At 37.6% G+C, this 12,891-nt stretch overlaps 1 protein-coding gene across 1 annotated transcript in view; it reads left to right on the forward strand.

The window, feature by feature from the left end:
- Nucleotides 1-12,257, forward strand: part of Ube2r2 (ubiquitin conjugating enzyme E2 R2) — a 110,443-nt gene extending 98,186 nt beyond the window's left edge. The window contains exons 4-5 of the mRNA XM_027930883.2: nt 8,102-8,236; nt 11,241-12,257. Of these exons, the coding sequence (XP_027786684.1) occupies nt 8,102-8,236; nt 11,241-11,460 (355 nt within the window). The 3' untranslated portion in view covers nt 11,461-12,257. The remainder of the gene's footprint in view (nt 1-8,101; nt 8,237-11,240) is intronic.
- The last annotated feature ends 634 nt before the right edge of the window (nt 12,258-12,891 follow it).

Below are 12,891 nucleotides of genomic sequence, written 5' to 3' on the forward strand. Positions count from 1 at the left end.
CAACCCAGTGCCTCACTTGCGAGCAAATGCTTGACCACTGAGCTACAGCCCCAGCCCCTCATTGCTATTTTTCTATGGAGTTTTTTGTTGTACAGATATGAAGTAATCGTTTTCTATATGTTAGCAAAAAATTCATTTCTTAATTCCTCAAATAAATTTATTTTGGCTGTTGGGAGATAGTTGTTAGATGCCTATATCACAAACAGTTCACTTTATGTAGTACAGAATTTAACTAAGTTGCTAAATACATGAAAATAACTAAGGTAATGTTTTCAGAATTTTATTTTAGATATTTTGTAATATAAAATGTACTTTAAAAAGTACCATCTATGATGCATATATGAGCACATCTTAAGACTTTAATCATTGGATTTAAGTAACTATTGAAAGTTCTGAGCACTGTATGCTATGATCCCAGGTACTTGGGAGGATCACAAGTTAGAGGCCAGCCTGAGTTAGTGAGACCCTGTCTCAAAATTTAAAAATAAAATAAAATAAAGTGAAAAGGGATGAAGCTCTAATGTAAAGTGTCCCTACGTTCAATCCTTAGTACTGTAAAAAAATTAAAGTTCTGAGTTTTATTTATTCAACTTTAAGTTCATTCAGGAACATGCTTATGAGAGAGCACCATGCCTTCAGAAGTAATTTTTGCAGTACTGGTGATTGAACCCAGAGGCATTCTGCCAAGGACCTGCATCCCCAGCCCTTTTAAATGTTTTTTATTTTGAGACAGAGTCTTGGTAAAAGGCTGGCCTGAAACTTCAGATTTTTCTGCCTCAGCATCCCGCATCACTGAAATTACAGGTGCGCAACACCACATGTGACAGCCAATATATTTTGACAGTATAATTTAACAGGGAGGTAGTCCAGAGTAGTCTCCCACTACTCCCTCACGTCTCTGGTTATACTTTTTACAGTTTCAATTACTCATAGTCAACCACAGTCTGAAAATATATTAAATGGAAAATTCCAGAAATAAACAATTCCTAAGTTTTAATCTGTATCCCATTCTGAGTAATATCCTCTTCTTCTTGCCTGGGATGTGAGTCAGCCTTTGTTAAGTGTATCCAGGCTGTGTGTGCTACTTACCTGTTAGTCACTTAGTAATACTTGTAGTATTAGTTGTCATGTTGTGGATTTGCACTGCTTGTGTTCAAATTAACTCTTAGTTTACTTGAACCCAAAACAAAAGAGCAGTGATTGGGGGAAGGGGGAGGTATGCCCAAGAGAAGAAAACTATAAAGTGCTTCTTTAAAGGGAAAAAGGTGAAAATATAGTGAGATGTTTTGAGACAGACCACATTCACATAACTTTTATTATTGTATATGTTATAATTGTTCCATTTTATTATCAGCTATTGTTAATCTCTTACTCTACCTAATTTGTGAATTAAATTTTATCACAGGTATATAGGTATAGGAAAACCAGTATATATCTAGGGTTTGTACTGTCTGCAGTTTCAAGTATACACTGTAGGGGGCGGGGGCTCTTGGAACATGACTCCTCTATTAGTCAGCTTTTTCATTGCTGTGACCAAAAGACCCAACCGAAACAATTTTAGAGGAGGAAAAGTTTATTTGGGTCTCATGATTTAAAAGGTCTCAGTCTATAGATCTGTGTCTAAGGTGTGGCAAAACATCATGGTAGGAAGAGTGTGGTGGAGGAAAGTAACTCAGGACATGACCACCAAGAAACACACAGACTTCTAATCATGAAATCCAAAATATATACATACCCAAAGGCTCACTCTGGGTGACATCCTTTTCTGGCCACACCCTAACTGCCCAATTGATCCCTATAAGGGATCAAATGCTCTGATTAGGTTAAGGCTCTCATAACTCAATCATTCCACTGTGAACTTTGTTTCATTGTATCACACATCAGCTTTTGGAGGGACACCTCATATATAAACCATAAACACCCCCAAGGATAAGGGGAGATTGTATGAAAGGTTTATAGAAAAATTTTGGAAGATTTGTTGAAAATTTGGACCCCCACCAAAAAAAAAGGCAGGTTTATCTAAGATACTAGTGATTCTAATTTTTGTTTTGTTTTGCAGTACTGGGGACTGAAGCTAATGATACTTCACAACTAAGCTACTTCCCAGCCCCTTGTATTTTTGAGTTTGAGATGAAGTTCAGTTGTCCAGTCTGGCCTCTAATTTGTGGTAATCCTGCTTCAGCAGTTGCTGGGATTACAGACATGCATCACCATGCCCAGCTTGATTGTTTTTTGGAGGTTAAATGTTGAATGAAATACTTAAACATCTCCCCTAGAAAACAAACCTCTCCTTTTTTCACATACAAAGCCCTAAACAAGGATTTTCTCATTGCTTTTGTCCCTAGAAAATGTATTGCTGCTGCCCACAGGAATTCAAGATTTTTTTCTGCTTGATTAAAATATACAGACTCTGTCATTTGCATTGTCTGATCTTAATATTTGTAAGCTAAGCCAAATTAATTTAACCTAGTTCTTTGACAGAGGATACTTTTCATACTAATCTGCCCCTCTGAAATTGTCCTTTGCATTTTGGTACCAGCATAGTTTTTCTTCCTGGGCCCACAGGCTCCTTGAGCCTGGATTTAGGGACATTCTTCAAATACCACCACAGGAACTACTTTCTCTGCCTTTATGCCTTTGTTTAGAGGCTTCACAACTATAACAGGTTATCTCGGAATCACCCCTAAGGTCTTTTTCTTTTCTTTCTTTCCTTTATTTAGTGTGTGTGTGTGTGTGTTGGGGGGGGGGGGGGATACTGGTGCTTGGACCCATGGGAGCCAGTGAGCTACTTTGTCAGCACCTTTTTTTAAATTTTGAGACACTTTCTTACTAAGTTGCTTAGGACCTGCTAAGTTGCTGAAGCTAGCCTTGAACTTGTGATACTTCTGCAGGGTGTCACTCATAGTAGGCAACTAGTGCTCTATCATTGGGCCCAAGGTGGTCTTAAGACAGTAAATTATCTTTTTTTTTTTTTTTTGCAGGTCATTTATGGCACTGAAATGTTAAGAGGCAAGATTTACAATGTAGATAGGCAGCTTTTTCCCCTTCAGTTGAGCCATATCCCCAGCCCTCAGTTGATCTCTTTGAAGTCTTGTGGCACTGGTATCTGAAAGTGGTTTCATATTCTCAAGTGTTTGTACTTCTCCCTGACCACTTTTACTCAAGTCTGTCATTCAGCACCTAAGTGGACATATTTGTAAAATATAGGAGCACTCTGAGGGCTTTTGTAGCCTAAAGAAATACAATCTGTATCAGAAGACCTTGTGAGTAATAACAGTTGTTGACCAGAGAAAAAAAGATGTTAGAATAGTAAGGATTCAGAAATTCATCTAGCTACTCATTTGTTTGCTACCTTCCAGGTGAAGCTTGGATCCAGACATCTTGTGGGAAGGGAGGTGGTGCTGATCTGTCCTTATGGAATTGGAAAGTTTTAATAGTAGGCATTAGTCAGCGGAAGATTGGGGTTGTGGGCAGTACGGGTCCCTGATGCTGACCCATGTCTGATTAGAAGTATACAGCACCACATACCTTTTGCCACTGAGCTACAGCCCGAGCTGTGGAAACGATACACACCTTAATCTGTGTTCTGTCTATAACTAAGTGAGAGAATTTGGGGGTAGGGGTGGACCTTGCCGTTAGAGTTCACAAATGCTTTGTCTGACGTACCATCTCTGGAAGTATTTGTCATTCTTAATGTTGGCTCTAGGATTGGAAAGTGGTCTTGGCAGGATTAGATTGATAAAGGGTAGGAAATTTTCTTCTTGTGTCTTTTCTATAACTCATTGAAATGGCAGAGCACCAGGAATGCCCCAAGCATTGGGTGACAGAGTAGGTAAGGCCAGGAAACAGCTGTAGTAGCCCTAGGGCTCTTTTAAGCCTGGCTCTGGACCAGGGTTATTTTATTTGCTTACTTCCTTAATTTTTCCACATCATATGCCACTGACATCAACGTGCCAGTTTCTTTCTTTGCATACATATTTTGTGTATTTAAAATTTTTATTTTTTAAGCTAAAATACTCCATTTTTAAATTTTTATGCTTTTAAATCTGAGATTCTCATTCCTACTTTGTATTCTCAGGAATACATCAGTCAGCAGTAGTTACAACATTGCACAGCAGTTAAATTTCTTAGTTGCTTTAGAAGCATTAAGAAATGTTTTCTCTAGTAAGTAAACCAGTTAAACCTATTGTATTTTACGAGTAGCTGCCACATTTTCCTAGTTACAACTGGCTTCTTTGTCATCATGTCCTCTTTAAATCCCTCTTCCACGTTGAAATGTGAAGAATGAGTTTTAACTGGGTCATCTTCTAGTGTTACTGGTCTTTCTTTAAAAGAGCAGGAATGAGATATTAAAAGGACCCCGGATAAATTAGAAAGGTCAGAGTAGAATTCAAAGTCAGTATAAGTGGAAGCAACAGTATGTAGTGTTCCCTTTTGTTGCCAGAGAATTGGGCCTCACTTCTCTCTACAAGTCAACCAGAAATTATGGTAGGTCAATAAAAGCGAAAAGTATGGGGCTGGGACTGTAGCTCAGTGGCAAAGAGCTTGCCTAGCATACATGAGGCACTGGGTTCAATCCTCAGCACCACAGAAAACTAAAAAATAAAATAAAGGCATTCTGAGCATCTATAACTACAAAAAAGAAAAAAATTTTTTTTTTAAAGAAACTAAGCGGGGGGTGGGGGGAGAGAGAAACAGACAGACAGAGACACACAGAAAATAATATAATCTTAGGTTTTTTAAGAATGACTTTTGCAGGGTGCTGTGGCACATTCTGGTAATCTCAGCAATTCTGGAGTTGACAGCCAGGAGGAAAACAAGTTCAAGACTAGCTTCAGCAATGTGTTGAGACATTGTCTAAAAACAAACTAAAAAGAGCCTGGGGATGTAGTTTAGTGGTAAAATGCCCTTGAATTCAATTCCCAGTACCCCCACCCCCACCCCCCCCCCCCAAAAAAAAAAAAAGTCCTCCTCTCCTCACATGCTGTATATGTGTACATTGAGGAAAAACAGCAGTCTTTAATCCTGCAAAAAATTGAACTTTCCTGACTTAAGATCGTAAGACAAGTAAAATTTCTATCCCATCACAAACCCTTCCCAACCACTCACAGAATGGATCACATGCTCCTTTAAATTGGGACCACCACTTAAACAACACTTAATAGTTCTCCTGCCTTGCCTCCTTGGAAGAAAGAAAATTGTTGTTTTCCCATTGATTTAGCTTTATGAGATTCATCTCATAACCATTCTATGGATTTAAAGCTGTTGTTGGTAAAAGTGCCATCTCATTTTTCTCTATTAGTAATTATGATTGGCTTATGTGTAAAACTTTAAATACTGTTTTATTTTGAAACTTGTCTCCTTTGGTGTTAGGATGTCTTGGCCACCCCTTCTAGCTAAGATAGTTCTCAGCAGGATATAGACTGGCAGTGTGCTGATGTTGCAGTTTCTTTCTATATCCAGTCCCCTCTTTTTGGTGAGATTTCTGTGGGATCTATTTAGGTATACATCCTGCAGTTTATTGGCTTAAAAATATACTCTAATTTGATGTCATCTCTTTGAGACCAGTTGGAAAAATGAGAAATTGATAGTGCAACTCTTATGAATTGAATATTGACAAGTATCTTTGAAATAAAGAAACAATCTCTCAGCCAGGTGTATGCCTATAATCCCAGCTACTCAGGAACCTGAGTCAGGAGGATCACAAGTTTAAGGCCATGCTTGACAACTTAGACCCTGTCTTGAAATAAAAAGAGGTGGGGATGTAGCTCAGTGGTAGTGTGTTTACCTAGTATGCGGGAGGCTCTGATTTCAATCCCTGGCACCAACAAAGAAAGAAAGAAAAAAAAGATAGGCTCATAGCAAATGCAGTGCAGGATCCCAGCAACTCTGGAGGCTGAGGCAGGGCGATTACAAATTTGCAGCCAATCTCAGCAATTTAGTGAGGCCCTAAGCAGTGTGAGATTCTGTCTTCAAAAGGGATGGGTTGCAGCTTAGTGGTAAAACATCCCTGGGCTCGATTTTCCATACCACAAAAAAACAAAAACAAAACAAAAAAAATCCACACACAACCAAATAAACAAAAACTTTTCTTGAAGACCCTTGAGCCAGGTCTTACTCGTTGAGCCTAGGGCATATTGTGTCCTACTAAAGTTGTGCTTGTATTGACAGGTAATTAGCAACAGAGGGAGAGCAGACCCATATCACCAACTGGTGTCTATAGGTTGAAAGGGAGCAAATACAGTAATACCTGTTGCATTATATATGTAATCCTGATTTCCTATCTTCCTTAAAAATACCACCCCCTGCTTTTTTTTTTTTAAACCTTTTTTCCACTGCTGGGGATCAAACTCATGTTCTAGAAAAGATGTGTGCCACTACTCATGCTACCTCAATCCATTTTAAAATGAAATTTCTGGAAAGTAACATTTGTCAGTTTGTTATTTGCTTCTGTGTATTATATTTCCCACCCACTTTGTACCATGCTTTGTCATTATCTTGTTTTATTGATTTTGTTGTCTTTTGAAGAAACTCTAATGTGATTTTCTGCCCACATTTTCTTCTTTCATTTCTAAGATGTTATATCAGTCATTTTCCATTGTTAGCAGTGATAACTTTCTTTAATGTACTTACTGAAGAAATTAAGAAAGTTCCTGATGAGGAGTCTATAGGATTATTCTTAGTCTAACTGAAAAGTTTGTAACAAACAGATTTTAACTAGAGAGGGGAAAGTTTTCTTTCTTTGAAAATGCTTTTCATTAATCCTGAATAATCACATACCAAAATTTTTTACCTCTTTTTAGGAACTCAGAAATCTAATTACCTGTTTCCTTCCCTTTATTTTTTCTTGGAGCCAGGAGCAAAAGCCAATTTTGCAACAACAACCACCTCTAACCTCCCCACCAGTGAGGAAAAAGTGGAGAAATTTACTATTTTCTCTTTTCTTCTTACACACATGTGCAACTCTTTCAGGAGAAAAACACCTAGGAATAATTTGAGTGTTTTGAAGGCTGGCATGTTTCCTTGGTGATTTTCTCTAATAGAAATTTTATTCTTCCTGATGGACTATTGAAATGTCAAATTTTGATATTTGGGTAAAAATTGCCTGTTTGTATTTCCCCCTAGACTTAGAAGGCCTAGGAAATCAGGAATGGCATCTAACTTGCTCACCATTGCTCATTTAACATCTCACTTGGTGCCTCTGGCATATAGTAGGTATTTAGTAAATATTTTTGAATAGAGATTTCTATCATTCAGAGGATTCTTTTTTCATGTCAAAGCTTTGCTTTTACTCTTCTGCATATATTTTGTTTCCCTTTCCTTATAGGTGTGAAGATTTACACGTAATACTATTTTTCAGATCTTCTAAGTGGTCATGATAAAAATTGGATGAATAATATCATTTTCACCCTTTCCCATGAAAAAATTGCCTTAAAGCTGTTTATGCTTTTTTTTCTACTACTTGATTTTTTTTCATTAAAGATTAAACCCAAGACCCTCCTACATTCTTCACTTATACTCAATCACTTAGCTAAACCCCTAGTACCCCTACACTACTATTTTTTTTTAGATATTTATTTTTTATTTGTAGTTGGATGCAATACCTTTATTTATTTGTTTTTATGTACACTACTATTTTGAAATTTTAATTTCACAACATTGTCTCACTGAGTTGGCCAGGCTGGACTCAAACTTACAAGCCTCCTGCCTCAGCTTCCTGAGTAGTTGGTTTTACAGGTGTGTGCTACCACACCTGGATATGATTTTTTTAACACGATATTTGAAAGCTCTTTTTGCAAACTAGAACATGCAAATTGTGCATTCCACAAAGTTCTGTTATACCTCACAGCATGGCTATTATGCTAGAAACATATTTCCTGTTCCTTTCCCTCCAGATAGTAGCCATACAGTTGAATATTGGAAACAAAATTTTATGATCATCTCCTAAAGGCCTCAAATATTATAGTATCAAATAAATTGTGTCTGAAAAATTTTAAGGGAAGAAAAACTTAAGATCAGATTGTACTTTCCAAAAAAGCAGAATACGTTTGAATACTCTGAGTATGTATATTCATGGTTGACCTTTTTCCCTTGTTTTCAGGACTATTCTGTTAAGTGTAATCTCACTGCTTAATGAGCCCAACACCTTCTCCCCAGCCAATGTGGATGCTTCGGTTATGTTCAGGAAATGGAGGGACAGTAAAGGAAAAGACAAAGAATATGCTGAAATCATTAGGTAAGGTACATTGTTCTGCCTTCTGTTTGATTAGTTCGAGCCTTCATACAAACCAAAGTGTATGCTGGAACCAAGGATTAAATAAAATTTAAATATCCTGTCCTACTCCAGAATAATTTCTCACAATTAGATTTATAGTGTGGAAGGGATGATTACTTCCTGAACCTAATAGGTTGGCAATTGAGGGAGCATCCAATAAAAAAGTGCAGCAGATTCAATTTTCTAGGAACTACTGCTTCCAGGTTCTTGACTAGTTGTTTGTAAACTCTCCTTCCTAGCCATTTTAGGGAATTACCCAAAGTATTCCAGACATTCCAGGCATATAAAAATTTTTCTTTTAAATTTTCTAATTAATGAAGTACTATAACTTATTGGTATTTTTGGCCCTAGTAGCAAGTACATATTCTGGATATCCACTTTATTAGCAATACTAATGTATGGCATGACCAGAAGACTTGGAATCTACTGTGGCTCTGCTACTTGTCCTGTGACCATTTATCAGTTAACTTTTTTGTTTAGTTTTCTTCATCTGTATAAAAAATAGAAGGTATCAGCCTCAACCTTTTATTTCCTAATAACAACCCTAAGGGAGTCATAAGATTTTCATAATAGGGATGGGGACATAGCTCAGTTGGTACAGTGCTTGCCTCAGACACACAAGTCCCTGGGTTCAGTCACTAGCTAAATAAATATTATAATAGCACATAAGAATTGTGCAAAATATTCAACCCCCCCTTAATAATATTATATTTTTATACTTTCAAATAGGGTCCTTCTCTATAGGAGAATGTTAGGAATTTGGTTACTACTAGAATTTATACAAATGGAATCCCTCTCTATGAATCTACTTGGCATGATACCATGTAATAGACCAAAAAAAAAAAAAAAAAAAACACCAAGAAATCATGTGTGACTATAGAACTGTTTTCTGCTCTTTGGAATCACTTTTAGACCCTCCCTAAACCACAGCTGTGAGATTTCAAGGATAGAGTTTGGGTTTCCATAGTTCTCAGCCACCCAAGTGACTGTTGCAAACCAAAAGTTTAAGATAATTGGTATAAATAACAAGGACCAATAGAAATTTAGAGGAGCAGGAATGAAGCCCGTTGTTCCAGTAAGTGAATATTCCCAAGATGCTTCTGGTCTTTGTATAATGTTGATAAATGTTAATAAATGATGTTTTTTCCCCAGCATTTATTATCTACCAGCTTAAAGTACTCTGCTAGATGGGTTAAGACAGGCTTTTCTCCTGAGGGGGAACTCATACTTGGCATTTGCAAACAAATGAAGTAATAAGTGCAATTATAGAAGCCCAAACAAGATACACTGGAAGGAATATATAAGGCAATAGAGTTCCTAGGAACGATAATGCTTTATAACCAGAAATTTTTCATGCTTAAAGAAACGGGGGTAAGGAAAAATCTTTTAAGAGATACAGAAACATGTTTAACTAGACACAGGCGCATAACAGCATGGCATGTCAAGGACATTATAAGTAGTTTGATAATGCTTGAATGTAAGTTTTGATTTGTAGTAGTAGGAAATTAAGCAGGATTGACACTACATTTTAAGGGACATTGAAGTCATGATAAGAAAAAATGGTTCTCGATTTCAGAAGAGATAGGGTGTCACTTCATGATTTTTAGGGAGGTAGGTAAGAGATGATTCTATTTGAGATTGACCAGAAAACCATGGACTAAACTGAGAAAATTAGGCTTCAAAGCAATAAAACTTTGGAGAGGGATTTATGATTTAGAAACCAATGCTTTTCATGAAAAATGGAAAAACAACTGGCTGTGCAAACAAAATGAAAAATGCACTCTTGCTGAGTGTGGATAGCACTGAAAAAAATGTAAGCTGGAACTATCAGTATAAAGGGGAGCGTCGGTTAAAACCTTGGGAACTGGTAAGATGTCTTAGGGCTAAAGAGCACAGAGATTGAAGCCTAGAAGCCTCAGGAATATCAGTATGTAAGGAATGACAACATAACTAAAATTCAAAGAGGAACTTAAAGAGGTCTTGATTGGGGATTACTTGAATCCTCCCCGTCTTGATGACTCAAGTTTTTATATTTGTTTGGTAGATAGAAACTATTCTTCATTCAATCAAAATATTTATTGCATACCTGTTGTATGCTAGCCTGTTGTTATAGGCACTGGGAAAGTAGAAGTAACTAAGAGAGGTATGACATCTGCTCTGATGAAGCTTATATTCTGATAGGGAGATACAGAAGAATGAACAAAAAGGATCATGAAAAGAAAAAAAAAATACTAAAATAGTTATCAGTAGAATATAACAAGAAGCTGTGAGAGAGTGATGCCTAATTTAAATGGTTGTCTCTGGGGTTGGGTTTGTAGCTCAGTGATAGAGCATTTCTGTAGGATGTGTGTGGCCCTGCATTCAATCCCCAGAATGTGGGGCTGGGAGTTAGGGGGTACTCTGAATGCAGTTTGAGTCAAGATATGACAAAGAAGAAACACATAGATCAGGAAAACTAGTTGTCCAGACAGAAAGTCAACTAAATGTGTTCAAGGCACAAAAAATGGACCAGGGTCATCTGAATGTTAGAATTGGGGAAAGCAATGTGACCGTGAGAACCAAGACTGGGTCATAATAAGACTTTGGAATGTAAGCATAAGATTACATTTTTACTCTGAATACAGATTAGGATGATTATTGAGCTACATTTATTAGGTCAGGTTGGTGATGATAAAAAATATATTTATTTTAGTTGATACCTCATTAATACTTGAGAATCACTGTGTTTAAGCTTCCTTCTTGTCAATATTTATCCCCCCCCACAAAAAAGTCATTATTAAAAGTTTCCTTCAAAATGGTAACTAATGGGTTGAGACTGTTTAATATAATGTAATACGTAATATCAGTTGCTTTCAGGTAGGAACTTTGAGTTTGAAAAGCAGTGTGATAAGGAATCTTGACTGGGGCCAATTATAAATCTATTTTCAAAACAGAGACAATAAACTACTTGTCCTTCACTCTTCAGGAAACAGGTTTCAGCCACTAAAGCCGAAGCAGAAAAGGACGGAGTGAAGGTCCCCACAACCCTGGCGGAATACTGCATCAAAACTAAAGTGCCTTCCAATGACAACAGCTCAGATTTGCTTTATGACGACTTGTATGATGACGACATTGATGATGAAGATGAGGAGGAGGAAGATGCCGACTGTTATGATGATGATGATTCTGGGAATGAGGAGTCGTGACGTGCTCCTTTGATGCCCCTGTACTGCCCTGCCGTCTCAGGCCAAAGGGAGGGGAGCAAGTGGGGACCTAGCAGCGGCCCCTCAACAAAAACCTATTCACCGGGGGTGGGGAAAAAAAAAAACACAGCTCCTGCTGACTCCCCTTATGGATCTCAGTTTGCTCCTTTTTATGGACCTTTCATGGAGAGAAAGTAACCCTCCACAGAATGTCTGAATTCTTGCATTCTTTACCCTTCCATCACTGTATTGATTCTTTTTTTAAAAAACAAAAACAAAAACAAAAAACAAAAACCAACAACCCAAACTCCCGCCTCACTTCGTCTCTGCAGAATGTTCACAGCAAAACACGTTTGTTCCGTTTTTAGATTCCTGAAGAAATTAGTCTTTTCAAGACATTAATGTGTTTAAAGCTGGAAACCGTTGGGAGTTCACAAGTGCTGCATATACTGGGTAGCAAAAGAAAATGGAAAAAAAAAAAAAACCCACAAAACAAACTTTAAAAAAAAAAAAAAAAGCAAATTTGCCAAGGTTTAGCTGCTCATTTACATTAGTGTGTACGCATTCATTCAAGTCCCATGGTGGTGAATTTTCTTTGTTTCCCTTCCTAACCAGGATACAGTGGGCATCAGGGACTTACTTCATGCTAAGCCTGATGAAATGTGCTCCTTAAGCCTTCACAAAATCATCCTAACACGGAGGCCTCAGCTATTCTTGAGGAGAGAAATCAGATTTTGTTTTTTGAAATCGATTGGGAATCTAAAGCCTGAAATAAATATTCATACTTTACATAGAACTAAGCACTTGGTTGCTATTTATTCTTTAAAGGCAGGGTTATTTTTCCCCCCACTAGGGAATGGGGTGTGTGGGGGAAAAAGTGGAAATTAGTGTGTGTGGATTTTTAGTGTTAAGAACAAAGTTAAAAATCACGCCAATTTTGGTTGATGCTGCTGAGGGAAACTCAAAACTACTGGTGGCCACTGGGAGAGGAGACACCTGTTTGTACTTAACATGGCCTTCCCCTCAAAGCTATTCTCTCACTGTGGGGTGGGTTTTTTTTTTTTTTAATTTAAGTAGCCACTTTTAATTACTCAGTATTAATCCTAGATGCATGTGTTAAGATTTTGGTTTTCATTGAGCTGCTTATACTGATAGTGATAAATGTGGATGTGTATGAGACATGAGTGACCAGTTCTGACTTTTTTCTCCTTTCAATATACTTTGGCTTTGGAGTGCAGCAGAAATTGTGCATGGAGCTTCCCATGGGTTTTTGTCTCTTCTGGCAGAACCAAGGGAGTTGACTGCAGGCAGTTTCCAGCCACGCGAGGCTATATCTTCTAGCCAAGCAGTTGCTGCAGGTTTGATTTCCAGGTCTCTATCATGTATTGCTTCAATTAAGATTGAGATCCAGCAGCCTTCATCATCCAAGTAGGT

This window comes from Marmota flaviventris, chromosome 13, assembly GCF_047511675.1.
Source record: "Marmota flaviventris isolate mMarFla1 chromosome 13, mMarFla1.hap1, whole genome shotgun sequence".
Taxonomy (NCBI): domain Eukaryota; kingdom Metazoa; phylum Chordata; class Mammalia; order Rodentia; family Sciuridae; genus Marmota; species Marmota flaviventris.